This window comes from Balaenoptera physalus (genome assembly GCF_965194825.1).
Source record: "Balaenoptera physalus genome assembly, chromosome: 16".
NCBI lineage: Eukaryota > Metazoa > Chordata > Mammalia > Artiodactyla > Balaenopteridae > Balaenoptera > Balaenoptera physalus.
In genome coordinates this window covers 15,241,313-15,258,830 of record NC_138898.1, presented here as the reverse complement: position 1 = coordinate 15,258,830, position 17,518 = coordinate 15,241,313, and the positions used below count along the sequence as shown (strand labels likewise).

At 46.3% G+C, this 17,518-nt stretch overlaps 1 protein-coding gene and 1 pseudogene across 2 annotated transcripts; both read right to left on the bottom strand.

Annotated features, from left to right (window-relative positions):
* Positions 1–3,122: 3,122 nt before the first annotated feature.
* On the bottom strand, positions 3,123–8,705 carry LOC309645352 (colostrum trypsin inhibitor-like). The gene is made up of 3 exons (XM_082430415.1): positions 5,899–8,705; positions 3,775–3,990; positions 3,123–3,272 (listed from the first exon to the last, which is right to left on the bottom strand). The coding sequence occupies exons 1-3, from the start codon at positions 5,972–5,974 to the stop codon at positions 3,250–3,252; spliced, it is 315 nt and encodes a 104-aa protein (XP_082286541.1). The 5' UTR covers positions 5,975–8,705; the 3' UTR covers positions 3,123–3,249.
* Positions 8,706–13,845: 5,140 nt separating this feature from the next.
* LOC309646104 (methyl-CpG-binding domain protein 1 pseudogene) lies at positions 13,846–16,020 on the bottom strand (annotated as a pseudogene). Its single transcript has 2 exons — positions 15,937–16,020; positions 13,846–15,573 (listed from the first exon to the last, which is right to left on the bottom strand). The product of its transcript is annotated as a methyl-CpG-binding domain protein 1 pseudogene (transcript).
* Between the last annotated feature and the right edge of the window lie 1,498 nt (positions 16,021–17,518).

Genomic DNA, 17,518 nt, shown 5'->3' with positions numbered 1-17,518 from the left:
TTGTAAGTGCTCAGTCAAAGGACGTAAATATATGAATGGGTGTGGGCTATTCTGGCTTGGGGTCTGGGGTCTAGAGGTAGGGATGAGTAGGGTGAGGGGCTTTCTAGAAACCCCACAAGTATGAGTGCAGAGTCTTTAACACAGTAGGATTGGTCATGTCTGTACAGCTAACATAGATGGGGCTGTTCAGGTTACCTCTGAAGGTTTTCCAAGAGCCTCTAGAACATACAAACGACGTGTGTGTGTGTGTGTGTGTGTGTGTGTGTCTAGGAAGGGAGGTGATGTGAGTGAGCTAGTCCAGACCGTGGGCAAAAGCAACTGGGTCAAGATGCTTTTACTCAAGTTTACTTCCAAGCAGTGAATACGAAGGGTGTAAGTGAGATAAGAATGCAGGTGGGTAGATAAGGGAAGTTGTCTTGGCTGCCTGCATGGAGCAGGGTGTCTGCCAAGTCAGAAGAGCACAAAGTTGTGGCCTGGCTATCTTTTATACCCCCAGCCAAGTCAGCACCTAGAAATGCCCTCCACTACCATGTCTTATGTAATCATTGTACAGACAGCACCCCATATCGTTAGTCTAGACCTCCTCCCTGAATTCCAGATTCATTTACCCAGCTGCCTACTTGCCATCTCCACTTGGATGTCTAAAGGCATCTCAAATTCAATATCCCCAAAACCAAACTTCTGATAATCTCCACCCCCACCCCAAACTTGCTCACCCATCGTCAGCTCACCTCTGCTAATGGCAGCTCTCAGCTTTCCAGTTGTCCAGACCAGAAACCTTGACTCATTCTTGATCCTTCTTTTCATTCCCCATTGTGCTCTGTCAACAAATCTGTTTGCTCTCCCTTCAAAATAAATGCAGAATCCAACTCCTCTCCACCACCTCCACCATCAAGTTATCGATGAGGTCTTCCTGGCCACCCTGATTTTAAATTGCTGCTCCAGCTACCAACTCACCACTTGCCTGTCTTGTTTTCCTCTGTAGCCCTCACCACCATCTAATGTGCTGTGTGTCTTACTTATCTTGTTTATTAACAATTACACTCTCTATAAGGGCCAGGATTTGACTTTTGTAGCTGCAGTGTCTGGAACAATGCCTGGCATGTCGTTAAGGCTACCCTCACTCTTATCTTCCAGAGCTCAGTCTCTGGTAACAGTTCAGAATACGAAAGAGAGTGGGGAAATAAAGAGAAAAGCATGCCCTTTGTCTCAAATATATATGAACTCATGTCTATTTAATTTAAGTATTTCAGGCCTTGGATAAAGCCCAAGGGTCCATTCAACTTTTTTTTTTTTTAAGATTTTATTTTAATTTTTTTTCTTTTAATTAATTAATCAATTAATTATTTTATTTTTGACTGCATTGGGTCTTCGTTTCTGTGCGAGGGCTTTTTCGACTTGCGGCTTGCGGGGGCCACTCTTCACCGCGGTGCGCGGGCCTCTCACTGTCGCGGCCTCTCCCGTTGCGGAGCACAGGCTCCAGACGCACAGGCTCAGCAGTTGTGGCCCACGGGCCCAGTCGCTCCGCGGCATGTGGGATCCTCCCAGACCAGGACTCGAACCCGAGTCCCCTGCACTGGCAGGCAGACTCTCAACCACTGCGCCACCAGGGAAGCCCCAAGATTTTTTTTTGATGTGGACCTTTTTTTTTTTTTTTTTAGTCTTTATTGGATTTGTTACAGTACTGCTTCTGTTTTATGTTTTGGGTTTTTGGCCGTGAGACATGTGGGATATTAGCTCCCCGACCAGGGATCAAACCCGCACCCCCTGCATTGGAAGGCGAAGTCTTAACCACTGGACCGCCAGGGAAATCCCGGTCCATTCAACTTTGGATTCCCGCTTTGAGCCTAGGGCAAGGCTGGCTTCTCAGCATGTCCTTCCTGACGTGATTTCACATGATCTAGATTGGCTCCTGGGCAATAGGACATCTGAAAGGGATGGAGGTGGGAAGGGCACACCAAGGGTACCAGTGACATCACCAGGACAGGGATCTAGTCTAGGGATTCCAGGTTCTGGCTTCTAGTATCGCTCTTTGACTTTGGTCAGCAGTTTCCCTTTCAGCAAGAGGAAGTGTTTAGATTAGACGCAGGACAGGAGGAGACGGTTACAGGTGGTGGTAGGCATGGTGGTCAGGCAGACCCGTCTGGTTTTCAAAAACGTATATAAGAGTGGAATATTATTTAGTCTTTAAAAGGAAGGAACTTTTGGGAATTCCCTGGTGGTCCAGTGGTTAGGACTCCACGCTTCCACTGCAGGGGGCACAGGTTCAATCCCTGGTTGGGGAACTAAGATCCCTCATGCTGTGCGGAGCAGCCAAAACAAAACAAAAACAAACAAAGAACAAAAACCAAAAAAGGAAGGAAATTTTGATACAGGCTACAACATGGATGACCCTTGAGGACACGCTGCTAAGTGAAACAAGCCAGTCACGAAAGGACAAATACCGTGTGATTCCACTTAGGTTCCTAGAGCAAACTCACAGAGACGGAAATTAGAGCGTTGTGTCCAGGGATTGCGGGGAGGGCAAAAGAGGAGTTAATTTTTAATGGGTACAAGTTTCAGTTTGGGAAGATGAAAAAGTTCTGGAGGTGGGTGGTGGTCATGTTAGCACACCAGCGTGAGTATACATAATGCCACTAAGCTGTACACTTAGAAATGGTTAAAATGGTACATTTCATGTTGTATGTATTTTACCACAATTTTAAAAATATGTAAAAATTTCATTTTTCCAGTATCCCTCTGGGTGGAGAGGGGAGTGCCACCCCAGCTGGCCAAGATTCCCTGAATTTCCACCCCTCTCCACCCTCCTCCAGGCCATGGTTCCTGCCGGGCAGGAAGAACCTTCTGGCTCATCCTGCAGCCCCGGGCAGGAAAGAGCAGCACTCCAGGATCTGGGGACAGACACTCAAGGTCCCCAAATTTCCATTCCGTCTGGCTTGCATGAGGACCCCTGGCGATAGGGGAACTTGTGTCCTCTGTCCTCATCTTCATTCTGGGGACAGAGGGCAGTGCGGGTCTGAAGGAGGTTAGGGGTGGGGGTGATGCGGGTTTGATTGCCCCTGTGGCTGTGAGCAGTTTTGGAGGACAGGCCCAGGGCCCTTGTAGGAAGGCTTCAGGTCACATCAATTTTGAACACTTTATTGACTCAGTCCCGGAGGGTTACAGGATGGGCTCCGAACAGGGCCTCTGCGTAGGAATGGCAGCCGAGCCAGCTTTCGGTCAAGGCCTGGGAACATGCAGATATCAACTTCAGCTGCTCTTGACCTTGCTCTCTGTAATGGAGATGACAGCCAGCTCCCTATTTGGCTGGCCTGTTGGCGGCCTAGAGCCAGAGCCATCAAGCTAGACTCCTTACCCAACCCCTTCAACACCCACCAACCTGGGGGCCTCCTCACTTCTGTCACCTCCCACCGTGATCAGTGCTACAATCACGTTCATCACCTCTGTCAACAGGACCACCCCTGTGAAGGTTACATTGCCGTTTTCACCTTTACCAGCCCCACGATGTATTTTAAAAGGGCTTACTGCAATAACCAAGCTTCCTTTCATCTTTACTATCCATGCCACCATCCACCGCAGCCTTACTGTCTACACCTCATTACCACCATCAGCAGCCCACGGTGACCCATCTTATTCCCATTATTCTCATCATCACCAACTTCCATATTTACATGATCATCTGAATCACTGCCAGCATCCTCACCAACACCACCTCCCTTCACATGCCCAGCATGCTGTTGCCTCCATTACTCCTGTTTCCATCAGAGGACTCACCAGGGGGGTTGCAGACCCTCAAACAGATCTCTGTGGTCTCAAAATTGTTGGCATTGCCCTGACAACCACCATAGGTAAAGGGCTCACACTCAATGGATGTAGAGTTGTAGAAGTATCGGTGCAAAGAGGCTTTGCAAGGGCCCCTCACTGGGGGGAGCTGGCAGAGGGCAGGGGGAGTTTGGAACAACTCCTGGGAAGCCTCTTGCTGAAGATTGGCTGCAAGGTAAAGGAAGAACAGGATTGTCACTTATGTGTCCTTTTAAAGAACTGATAAGTATTTTTTCCCCAGCATTTATTCTACACCAAGCACCCTCCTAGGTGTTTGCTATACTTGCCATTATTTAAATAACCTAATGGAGAGGGTATTATGGTCCCCACTTCACAAATGAAGAAACTGAGGCTCGGAGAGGTTTGGTAATTTCCCCAAAATCATAAGACCTGTAAATTGAGAGAGGCTTGGGATTTAAACCCAGATCCAATTTCAAATCCCAAGTGCTGTGTCCTATAGCCTCTCATAACTTGACATCAAGATGTTTGTTGTAGCTTTGTTTATAATTTGCAAAGAGTTATAATTTGGAAAAAATGTAAATGTTCACCAACAGGGGATCCATGGGCCATTATGCAGTCACTAAAAAGCATAATGTTGGGACTTCCTTGGCGGTCCAGTGGTTAAGACTCCGGCTTCCACTGCAGGGGCACTGGGGAAGTAAGATCCCGCATGCTGCACAGTGTGGCCAAAAAACAAAAGCATAGTGTTGATCTATACGCATCAGCATGGAGAGAGGTCCGTAACTTTTGTTGAATAAAAAAAACAAATTACAAAAGAGGAGATCTAGTATGATCTGCAGATGTAAAATATATGTATAAACCAGTAGAATGATGACATGGAAGTTGTTCACCAATATATTTAGAGTAGTTATCTCTGGGTGGTAGAATTTGAAGGGATTTTTATTTTCTAAAAAAAATTTTTTTTTTTGGCTGTGCCGTGTGGCTTGCGGATCTTACTTCCCTGATCAGGGATGGAACCCGGGCCCATGGCAGTGAAAGTGCCAAGTCCTAACCACTGGACTGCCAGGGAATTCCCTAAAAATTCTTTTTAGTATCATTTGAATGCCAGTGAACAAGTATCATTTTTTATAACTAGGAAAAAGATATTTACATTAAATAATCTTAAATATCCATGAGTAATCAGCAAATAAGGAAACTGGACTCTTTTACTGAATCACTTGTTATTTTAACTCCTAACTACATCTAGGTCCAGTTATCACACAAAGGAATTTATCAAACACTCACACACACCCTCCCTCAGCCATTAGCCTTGGACACTCAGGACTTCAGTGTATCTTTTTATGGGAAGCAACAAACTCCACTTTGATAATTACACTTTCCCTAATAAGGACAGCGTCCCTCAAACAGATAAGCACATGGGTCAACTCACCTCACAGAACCATTTTGTGAATCTTCACTGTATATGACACTGACCCACTGACCATGCTGAATATACTGGGAGAAACTTAACCAAGAATAGGGAAGAGGCCATTCTAGGAAGGGAATTCGAGACCTTCTGTTAGGCAGCCATTCTCAATCTTGGTTAGAATACTAGGATCTCTTGGGGAACTTTAAAAAAATGTCCCGATGCCCAGGCTTCATCCCAGGCCAATCAAATCAGAATTTCTGAGTGTGGGACCCAGAGACTCCTCAGGGGACTTCAGTGTGCAGCCAATTTTGAGAATCTGGCCTCATTTTCAAAGCAGTATGAACATTTATTTTCTTGCTTAAGAACTCTAGGGAGTAGGATTCTGGAGAGCAGGATTGTTGGCGCTGTGTAAAACAGGGGACCCACTTTTTAAACTTCACACATTTACATATGGTTTGTCTTTAACACAAACATGTGTATTGCTTTTTAAGAAAAATTAGAATTTGGTGAAGATGTCACAAAGACACCGGGGAGGTCTGGTCCCACATTTTCCTGAGACCAGATGGTGACCCCATGGGAGCCCCTTCCCATACCTAGGCCCTGGTTTCCTCCTGAGGGGGAAGTGACCAGGTGGCCTCTTGGATCCAGCATCCTCCCACCCCATAGGCTATGATCTCAGGGACCCTTTTCCCAACCCCTCAGCTCACCTGAGGTCTTTCCTGAGCTGGTCAAGCCCACCAGGCAGAGGGCAAGGCAAAAGGCAAGGAGGCGGCTGAGCTTCATGGTGTGAGTAGCTGCTTGCTCTGGGCTGAGGCTGGGAGGCGGGAACTTATATCTGCAGCTGAAGGAGAAGGGGTCCTCTTCCCCAGGGCTGAGGGAAGTACTCGCTTTTCATTACTTGGAATAGGAAGCACCCTGGGCAAGGGGTGTGGGCTGGAAGAACTGGACTTCTTACCTGGAGGCTGTGCACTGGCCTTGGATGGGCTCTTCATAGCTATTAAGCAAGTCCCCTAAGACGGTGCTTCTGTAGCATCTGGAATGCAGTCCCCAGCCTCATCTACTGCAGATTCGAGTCTCCGTGACCTTGGACTGAAAAGGGACCTTTAGGGGCCTCGGTTTCCCCATCTGTAAAACAGGTGGGCTAGACCACATGGTCCCTAAGGGCTCAGCACATCTATTCTCCATTCTGTTATTATTGGTTCCTATCCAGAGCCTCCCAGCTAGTGTCTCAACATCCCAGGAGAGAGAACATAGCTCTTTGTTCATTGGCTTATTTATTTAATTTTGGGATAATGAGTTTATTGTTTCATATAAATCATCATATTTATTTTTAAAAGATCAAGCTATACTGAATAGCATAAACAAAAGGCAAAATCACTCCCCACAGATTCTACCATAGTGCTGTGCAGCAGAAATATAATGCAAGCCACAAAGAGAATTTTAAATTTTCTAGTAGCAGCATTTTTTTCCCACACTGCATAGCTTGTGGGATCTTTTTTGTTGTTGTTGTTATAAATTTCATTTATTCATTTATTTTTGGCTGCGATGGGTCTTCATTGTTGTGCATGAGCTTTCTCTAGTTGCGGCGAGCGGGGGCTACTCTTTGTTACCGTGCGCGGGCTTCTCATTGTGATAGCTTCTCTTGTTGCGGAGCACGGGCTCTAGGCACACAGGCTTCAGTAGTTGTCACACGCGGGCTCAGTAGTTGTGGTTCGCGGGCTCTAGGGCGCAGGCTCAGTAGTTGTGGTGCACGGGTTTAGTTGCTCTGCAGCATGTGGGATCCTCCTGGACCAGGGCTCGAACCCGTGTCCCCTGCATTGGCAGGCGGATTCTTAACCACTGCGCCACCAGGGAAGTCCCAGCTTGTGGGTTCTTAATTCCTCAACCAGGGATTGAACCCGGGCCCACGGCAGTGAAAGCGCTGAATCTTAACCACTGGACCGCCAAGGAATTAGCAGCTTTTTTTTTTTAGCAGCAGCATTTTAAAGATTAAAAAGAAAGACGTAAAACTAGTTTTTTTTAAAAATTATTTATTTATTTATGGCTGTGTTGGGTCTTCGTTTCTGTGTGAAGGCTTTCTCTAGTTGCGGCAAGTGGGGGCCACTCTTCATCGCGGTGCGTGGGCCTCTCATTATCGCGGCCTCTCTTGTTGCGGAGCACAGGCTCCAGATACGCAGGCTCAGTAATTGTGGCTCACGGGCCTAGTTGCTCCGCAGCATGTGGGATCTTCCCAGACCAGGGCTCGAACCCGTGTCCCCTGCATTGGCGGGCAGATTCTCAACCACTGCGCCACCAGGGAAGCCCTAAAACTAGTTTTAATAATAGTTTATTTAACTCAGTAGATCCAAAATAGTATAATTTCAACATATAATCAACATGTAATAAAGATTAATATGATATTTTACTTTTCTTCATACTAAGTCTTTGGAATCTGAGTGTATTTTTCACTTAAGGCACATCCTGATTCATACTAGTCATAATTCCTGTGCTCAGTAGCCACATGTGGCTAGTGGCTACCATAGTGGACAGTGAAATTCCACCACGTGAAGTAAATACCTTTACTTCAAGTTATCCTCATAAACATTTTGTTAGGTAGATAAAAAAATAATTCTAAAAAACAAAGGGTTTACAGGTATTGTTTTCCCTGAATTTTTGCATATTGCCTTTATATTTCAAGGACAATTTGATGGGATAAAAAATCCTGGATCAGACTTTCTTTTCCCAGAACAATTGTGGACCTGGTTCCACTGAATTCTGCCATGGAGTGTCGCTATGAAGTGGCCTGAATGTTTTTCTCCCTTAGGGGTGACTTTTTTCCTACCTGAAAGCTTGAAGACCTCTTTGCTTATCCTTGAGATAATGTATTTTGGTATCATTCTGCATCATTCTTTTTGTGCTGGAACATGGAATGCTTTTTCCAATCTACAGATTTTTGTAAGGGAAATTTCCTTGTATTACATCTTGAAATAAAGTTTCTTTTCCAATTATTGAGTTTTCTATATGAGACATCAGTTATGTTAGATTATCTTCACTTGTGCTTCAGTAGTTGTTAAAAACCTCACCATTGGAGACAGAGGAATTCAAATTCCAGCTTTGCTATTCACTATCTGTGTGACCTCAAGACAAGTTATTTACCTTCTATGGATATAGTTTCTATTTGGGGATAACAACGGAAACTGTTGCCGAAAACCCAGTCTCTCTTCACCCGTACAGAATAGAAACCTGGAGACAGAGCTTTGGAGGAGTAGAAAGGAGTAGCTCTATTACTTTGCCAGGCAAAGGGGGCCACAGCAGGCTAACACACTCAAGGCTGTGCCCCCCTTCCTGGGAAGCAGGAAAGGGTCTTATAGTTTCAGGGTGGAAAATAGGGCTGTAGATAAGGATTGGGGCTGATGTTTGCATCCTTCTTTCCTCCTGGAGACCTTGAGATCATTAGGGCTGGCATCAGGTGGTTCCAGAATAGGTTCTGGTGGTCCTCGAGATTATCATTCCATGACCTTCTTTTTGGAATGAAGAATGCTCACAAAGGAAAGGAGTGTTAAGGAGTGTTGTCTTGGAGAAGTAAACATCAGGTGCATAGTGCAACCTTAGCTAGAGGGCAATCATTTTCAGAGTGCAATTAAGCAAGAAAGAGAGGGGGAGAAAACATCTGTAGGAGACAGGTGGAATGGGTGGAAAGAATAAGGGCTGAATAAGGTCTAACATAATGGGGGTGCCTCAACTATTTTCTGCTACAGCAAAACTACTTGTGTTTGGAGTTCACAGGACCACACCCGGGTTTAATTCATAAAAGGACTCACAGGACACAAAGGTGTTATACTTAAGTTTATATCAAATGGATGCAGAGTAGAATCACCAAAGGGGGAAAGAGCATGGGGTGAAGCTGGAGGAACACAGGCACAAGCTTCTGCTTGATTCCCTCAGCCCGACACATCCGAGATGTTGCCAACCAGGGGAGCTCACTCCTGTCTGGGAGTCTTGGGTTTTTACTGTGGTCAGGCATGCAGGCATATACTGCCTGCACAGCTGACCTCAGGGAAGCCCCAGACCCCAAAGGGAAAGCAGGCATTTCCCTTGTCTAAAATGATTAAAGAAGACAGTTCAGGTGACACAAACTTTACTTAACACTTCATGACGTGGGCAGTCTCCATCCCCAAGGGTCCAAAGAACTGTAGATCATTTACAAGAACACAGAGTTAAGTTTCAACTTGCTGACATGGCACCCCAGACATCTTGGGTCTAGATATTTATTTCAACACAGGCCTGAGGTCAGATCCAGACATTCCTACTGGGAGTTGGGTGTCACGTTGATGATCACAAGAGGAGCCCTGAATCTTTGAGTATTTAGCACCCAGGGGCACAGAGCTGAGCATTCTCTATTCATTAGTCTCAAATGCGTTCACAGCATCTCAAAGAAATGGGGTTGATTTTATAAACAATCCCGTTTTACATATGAGGGCACCACGGCCCAGGAACACTAAGTAATTTGCCAAATGCAGGTCCTCCTACTGTTGTTGGGGAGGAAACCTTTCCCTGTTTCCCTTCTAGGTTCTTTGGCTGGTTTGGTAATTAAATCGACATAAGACAGATGAACAGGAGAAAACCAAATTTCATAGGTAGAGCATCCCCAAAGACCTGGGACCCAAAGACGGTCAGGCAGTTGAGGCTTATATGCCATCCTGAGTGAAGGAGAAGGGGATGGGGATCTGATCAATCATTTCATCCTCAGGGAAAGGAAGGAGACTCATGTTTGTTTTTACAAAAGAAGTCCAGTGACTTGTACTTCTCATATGTTACCAGGGTGTGATCATTCCAAAGAATTAAGGTAAAGGCAGAGAATTAGGAAGAGACGCAGATCAGTGGGAGAGAATGTGGGGCTTTCTGAGATTCAGCTCTTCCCGATCTTGGCTCCTCTGCTACTTCCCAAGGTGCATGGGAAAGGCAGCTTTTCTCTGCGTCTGCTGCCCTTCTCCTCCACCCCGGTGAGTCCCCTCCAGGCTTGCTATCAAATTGTGGTCCTGTGGACCATTTTATAGGAGGGGAAACTGGGGCTGGGGACACACGTGTAACGGTGAGCCTGTTAGGAATGCAGCTTCTCAGGCGTCACCCAGACCTGGGGGATCAGAATGTGTATTTACTTCCACAAGACCCACAGGCAGAGTCATGTCTGAGAAGCACTGTTACTGGGCATTTGGCCTCAGCAGGCAGAAGCAGGAAGCCTGGTTACGTGGGAGGTGAAGCATGAACAGCATTGACCCCAGCTCCTCCCCTTCCTCACTCCCCTCCTCACTACCTGATCCCACCCCTCAGCTGGGGTGTGAAAAGCTCTGTCAGCTCCCAGCTTTCCTCAGAAGCCCTCCTGCAAGGCCACGAACATGAGACGGCTCTGCCTCTCCGTCACCCTTCTCGTCCTCCTGGTCACCCTGGTGACCTGCACCCCGGGCGGTGAACCCAAGAGCCGTGCCAGAGGTAAGTCCCGGCTCACCTCTCCTCTACAGGCTGGGGGGGAAATGGGACTAGTCCATTGTCGACTGAAAAAAACCGTGCAACCTAAAAGTTGAGAGTTGTTTTACTCGGAGGAGATTTTTAGAACTTCAAGCCCGGGAGGCAGCATCTCAAGTAACCCTGAGAGAAGTGCTCTGAGGAGGTGAGGTGGGAGCCAGGATATAGAGAAGGAAGTTTTGCAACAAAGGGCAGGTAGTCTGAATGTCAAGAGATTATTGTAAATTAAAGAAAACCAGATATCCCAAGTTAAGGAATTTAGCACTTTTTTTTTTTATTAAAGCAATGTTTTTTAAATTTTTTGTTTTTTACGTTTTTTCCCCTGTAATTTATTTCTAATCTCATAGCGTTGCGGTTGGAAAAGATGCTTGATATGATTTCAATTTTCTTAAATTCACCGAGGCTTGATTTGTGACCCAAGATGTGATCTATCCTGGAGAATGTTCCGTGTGCACTTGAGAAGAAAGTGTAATCTGCTGTTTTCGGATGGAATGTCCTATAACTATCAATTAAATCTATCTGGTCTATTGTGTCATTTAAAGCGTGTGTTTCCTTATGAATTTTCTGTCTGCATGATCTGTCCATTGGTGTAAGTGAGGTGTTAAAGTCCCCCACTATTATTGTGTTACTGTTGATTTCCTCTTTTACAGCTGTTAGCAGTTGCCTTATGTCTTGAGGTGCTCCTATGTTGGGTGCATATATATTTATAATTGGTATATCTTCTTGGATTGATCCCTTGATCAATATGTAGTATCCTTCCTTGTCTCTTGTAACATTCTTTATTTTAAAGTCTATTTTATGGTTCCGAAGAACCTAGGGGCAGGACAGGAATAAAGACGCAGACATAGAGAATGGACTTGAGGACACGGGGAGGGGGAAGGGTAAGCTGGGACGAAGTGAGAGAGTGGCATGGACATATATACACTACCAAATGTAAAATAGATAGCTAGTGGGAAGCAGCTGCATAACACAGGGAGATCAGCTCGGTGCTCTGTGACCACCTAGCGGGATGAGACAGGGAGGGTGGGAGGGAGATGCAAGAGGGAGGGGACTTGGGGAAATATATATACGTATAGCGGATTCACTTTGTTATACAGCAGAAACTAACAAAACATTGTAAAGCAATTATACTCCAATAAAGACGTTAAAAACAAAAAAGCTAGAACAATATTATCCAAAAAATAAAAAAATAAATAAAGTCTATTCTACGTGATATGAGTATTGCTACTCCGACTTTCTTTTGATTTCCATTTGCATGGAATATCTTTTTCCATCCCCTCACTTTCAGTCTGTATGTGTCCCTAGGCCTGAAGTTGGTCTCTTGTAGACAGCATATATATGGGTCTTGCTTTTGTATCCATTCAGTGAGCCTGTGTCTTTTGGTTGGAGTGTTTAATCCATTCACATTTAAGGTAATTATTGATATGTATGTTCCTATGACCATTTTCTTAATCGTTTTGGGTTTGTTTTTGTAGGTCCTTTTCTTCTCTTGTGTTTCCCACTTAGAAAAGTTCCTTTAGCATTTGTTGTAGAGCTGGTTTGGTGGTGCTGAATTCCCTTAGCTTTTTTTTTTTTTTTTTTGAATTCTCTTAGCTTTTGCTTGTCTGTAAAACTTTTGAGTTCTCCATCGAATCTGAATGAGATCCTTGCCAGGTAGAGTAATCTTGGTTGTAGGTTCTTCCCTTTCATCACTTTAAATATATCATGCCACTCCCTTCTGGCTTGTAGAGTTTCTGCTGAGAAAGCAGCTGTTAACCTTATGGGAGTTCCCTTGTATGTTATTTGTTGCTTTTCCCTTGTTGCTTTTAATAATTTCTCTTTGTCTTTAATTTTGTCAACTTGATTACTATGTGTCTTGGCGTGTTTCTCCTTGGGTTTATCCTGCCTGGGACTCTCTGTGCTTCCTGGACTTGGGTGGCTACTTCCTTTCCCATGTTAGAGAAGTTTTCAACTATAATCTCTTCAAATATTTTCTCAGGTCCTTTCTCTCTCTCTTCTCCTCCTGACACCCCTATAATGTGAATGTTGGTGTGTTTAATGTTGTCCCAGAGGTCTCTTAGGCTGTCTTCATTTCTTTTCATTCTTTTTTCTTTATTCTATTCCGTAGCAGTGAATTCCACCATTCTGTCTTCCAGGTCACTTACCTGTTCTTCTGCCTCAGTTATTCTGCTATTGATTCCTTCTAGTGTATTTTTTCATTTGTTATTGTATTGTTCATCTCTGTTTGTTTGTTCTTTAATTATTCTAGGTTTTTGTTCTTTAATTCTTCTAGGTCTTTGTTAAACATTTCTTGCATCTTCTCAATCTTTGCCTCCATTCTTTTTCCAAGGTCCTGGGTCATCTTCACTATCATTATTCTGAATTCTTTTTCTGGAAGTTTGCCTATGTCCACTTCCTTTAGTTGTTTTTCTGGGATTTTATCTTGTTCCTTCATCTGGTACATAGTCCTCTGCCTTTTCATTTTGTCTTTCTGTGAATGTGGTTTTTGTTCCACAGGCTGTAGAACTGTTCATCTTGCTTCTGCTGTCTGCCCTCTCTATTTTTTATTTTTAAATTTATTTATTTATTTATTTATTTCTGGCTGCATTGCTGCATTTGGGCTTTCTCTAGTTGCGGCGAGTGGGGGCTATTCTTTGTTGCAGTGCGCAGGCTTCTCATTGCGGTGGCTTCTCTTGTTGCAGAGCACAGGTTCTAGGCATGGGGGCTTCAGTAGTTGCGGCATGCAGGCTCAGTAGTTGTGGCTCATGGGATCTAGAGCAGAGGCTCAGTAGTTGTGACGCACGGGCTTAGTTACTCCGTGGCATGTGGGATCTTCCTGGACCAGGGCTCAAACCTATGTTGCCTGCATTGGCAGGCAGATTCCTTTTTTTTTTTTTTTCATTTAAAAATAATTTAAAAATAGAACAGCAGAGAGATAGAAACTATTTATATATTTTCCAACGCCTATTGTGCCCCAACAAGGTTCACGCCAGGGCTGTCCTCCCAACAGTTTCCTGAATTCTGTATTTTCACCATTAAATTCCACAATAAAGTTGGAAATCCATTCACCATTTTTAAATACATACTGATGTATTTAATAAAACGGCATGGACTATATCTTTTTTTTTTTTAACTCATTTGGTGTTTTTTGTTTGTTTGTTTTTTAATTAATTAATTAATTTATTTATTTTTGGCTGTGTTGGGTCTTCATTTCTTTGCGAGGGCTTTCTCCAGTTGCGGCAAGCGGGGGCCACTCTTCATCGTGGTGTGCGGGCCTCTCACTATCGTGGCCTCTCTTGTTGCAGAGCACACGCTCCAGACACGCAGGCTCAGTAGTTGTGGCTCACAGGCCCAATTGCTCCGCGGCATGTGGGATCTTCCCAGACCAGGGCTCGAACCCGTGTCCCCTGCATTAGCAGGCAGACTCTCAACCACTGCGCCACCAGGGAAGCCCGACTATATCTTTTTCATTCCTGAATCCCAGCATTAAGTATGGTGCCTACCATGGGCCAGGTTCTCAATACTTGAATGACACATAAATAGCTGAGACCAGCAAGTGTTTTCTGGGTGGGCTTGACAGAATTTCTGTACTTGCTGGGTTCACCATGAAATGCATGGTCTTCAGCTTTGCATTTTCAGCAACGTAGCTTTATCAAGTTATCCTCAGGTGAGTAGTGAGACCCTTGGGAGCTGATTCATGGCAGGGTGGCTTTGTAACGTGTCACCTTGACTAGGCTATGTTTCCCAGCACTCCCTTCCTCATACGCTTCCGGTTAGGATGGACCACAAGAGATATTTTGCGTGATAACTGGAGGGCAGAAGTGAAGCAGCAGTGCACTTGGAAGGTTGGTGCCGGGGCACCAGGCACTGTTGCGGTTCACACATGTCATTTATCTGCTGGCTCACCTCGTTGGTATGGGGCAGCAGTCAGGCCTGCAGCTGCTCCACCTTCCCCAGGATCTTCCTTCAGCTTCTCTAATTCCTGGCCCAGATGCGTATTTAACTCTGTGATGAAGGGCCCCAGCTTCTTCTGCAGGAAACCCACATCATCGAAGTTAGAGGTGGTGAGAGGCTGACATGGGTTCCGGGCCATCCGTGTGGTTTCCAGCTTGTGCTCGTGGGCGCCAGTGTATCCTCGGTCTCCCACTCTTTACATCCATCTTCCCTTCCCGATTGCCTGTCCTTGGCAACCAGACTTCTGTGTCCTGGAGGCGGGTTCCACCCAGGCTGAAAATCTCTTCGATCACGGGCGTGCCAGCCCCTCCTACCTCCTCCTCTGGGGCCAAGTCAGAGGTGGAGTCATCCTTGTCCTCCTCAGGGTCAGGTGGCTCTTGCTTCACAGGTGGCAGGCCTGGGTCTACTGCCTTGCTGGGGCAGCCCAGCAGCAATACAGGAGAAGTCAGGATGGCTGTGCCTGGCGTCCAGTCCTCCTGGGCATCCGCCTTCTCTTGCTTCACCTGGGGTAAGGCCACGACCCAACTCAGGCCAGGGCACTGGGCCTCCTGTAACAGAGCTTCTGTGGAAGCTGGGGCTGGTCCAGGCACCCACGCGGGACTGCTTGCACCCTCCCGTCAGAACACAAGGTCGGTGCCAGGCGGGGGCAGCACAAAGCCACGGCCTGCTCCCTGCTTCACTGGAGTCTGGGCACGGTCTGATTGGGCTATGCGTGTGGCCAAGGGAGGCTTCAGAATCTGACCCAGACAGGGCCTTCGGGTAGAGCCAGGCCTGTTTCGACGCGGGTAAGTTATGGGTGGCCCTGTGCCATCCTTGGACCCTGGCAGGCAGATTCGTAACCACTGTGCCACCAGCGAACTCCCCAGACTAAGACGTCGTGCTGGAAATGGATAGCATGGGCCATGGAATGTGAAAAAACTCTTTATGTGACGATAGGTAATCCCCTCCTAGAACCTGCGTGGCAGGTGTCACCTGTCTGCGTGGGGAAACTGCAGATACGTGAGTGGCCCCTGGTCACTTCATGGTAAGTGGTAAGTTCAAGTCAAGATACTAGTCTGTCAAAATCCAGTCAGTGAAGCACCTGACATCTGCAGGGAATTGTTAAAATGCAGATAATGGGTAATAGTTTCTGGATGCACTGCCCCACACTCATTACTCCCCTGTCCCACACTCATTACTCCCCTGCCCCACACTCATTACTCCCCTGCCCCACACTGATTACTCCCCTGCCCCACACTCATTACTCCCCTGCTCCACACTCATTACTCCCTTGTCCCACACTCATTACTCCCCTGCCCCACACTCATTACTCCCCTGTCCCGAAGCCGCATCTCAGCCACCAAAGCCCAGCGACGAGTGGGTCTGGGTTTTTTTCCCCCAGACACCAAATCCATGGCGTCTCTACCAAGACCAACCACCTCTCCGACACCCACTGGGCATCCCCCAAGTCAATTCCCTTCTGACATTGTCTCCAGAGTTAGACTAGAGCCCACAGGTGGAAGACTCTGTGCCACAAAACTGCCCCACTTCAAAGGCCAGCCACAAACCCGTCCCGTCCTCTGCAGCTCATCACGCAGCTCTGTGCCCCTTTGACGTTTGGCTGGGCTTGCTCCTGGGGCTTCTGGGCACTGAGCCCAGCTCCCTTCTCCTTGACCCTGGAAGTGGAGCACAGGGTGTGTGTGTGTGTGTGTGTGTGTGTGTGTGTGTGTGTGTGTGTGTGTGATTGCGTAGAAGGCTGGGCTGTGGTCTTGTTTTTACTGCTGATCAGCAGTTTGGTGCTGGGTGAGGACTTCACCTCTCTGTGCTGCATTTTTTCTCCTCTGTGATAGGTGGTAAGGTAGAAATATCCCCTAGAGAGGAGAGATTAGATGTGATCATTAAAGGAGATAAAAGATTTACACAGAGGGAATTGTAATCAGCACATCTCGGCAGTGTTAGCTGTTAGTGTGTGTGTGTGTTAGTGGGAGTATGCTTGTCTGTGAGTGGATGAGTGAGTGTGTATGGGGGGCCTTGTGGTACATGGTTGTAATTAGGAGTGAATAGATGGGACAAGTGAAGAGGGGAGGATATGGAAGCCTTCACATGTGCCTGCACTTTATACCTTACAAAGCAGCAGAGTGCATGGTGGGCAGACTCTGAAGCCGGTTTCCTGGGTTCAGATCCTGTTCCTACCCAGCATGACCTCGGGCAAATTACAGATTTCCTGTTGCCTCAATTTTCTCCTCTGTATTGTTAGGAAATATTAAGATTTCCTCACCCTCTTTTAGGATTATCGTGAGGATTAGATGAGTTAATATAAGTCAAATGCTTAGGACAATGCCTGGCACATGGAAGGAGCTAAGTGTTTACTGCTGTCATTACTCATTATTATTATTCTTTTTAAAATAATTAATTAATTTTCAGCTGTGTTGGGTCTTCGTTGCTGCACGCGGGCTTTCTCTAGTTGCGGTGCATGGGCTTCTCATTGCGGTGGCTTCTCTTGTTACAGAGCATGGGCTCTAGGTGTGCGGGCTTCAGTAGTTGCAGCACGCAGGCTCAATAGTTGTGGTGCACGAGCTTAGTTGCTCCGTGGCATGTTCGAGTCCGGACCAGGGCTCGTACCCGTGTCCTCTGCATTGGCAGGCGGATTCTTAACCACTGCGCCACCAGGGAAGTCCCTATTATTCTTATTACAAGGATTGACTTTGCAGGGAGAAGGAATATATGTCTGTTGAGTCCACTGCTTCCATAGCAACCCCACGACCTGGGCAGCATGGATCTCAGACGACACCTGACGACATGGGGCTCTGGGAGATTTCTGGCCACAGGTCACAAAGTTAGGGAAAGGGAGAGCTGGGATGCAAATTGACATCCTCCGACCCCAAAACCACAGGTGGAGAGACCCGAGAAAGG

Coding starts and splice junctions, on each gene's coding strand:
- LOC309645352 (XM_082430415.1), bottom strand. CDS start 5,974: ATGAAGCTCAGCCGCCTCCTTGCCTTTTGCCTTGCCCTCTGCCTGGTG. Junction 3,991..5,898: donor CAGCTCAGGAAAGACCTCAG/GTGAGCTGAGGG, acceptor TTTACCTTGCAG/CCAATCTTCAGCAAGAGGCT. Junction 3,273..3,774: donor GAGGGTCTGCAACCCCCCTG/GTGAGTCCTCTG, acceptor TCTCCATTACAG/AGAGCAAGGTCAAGAGCAGC.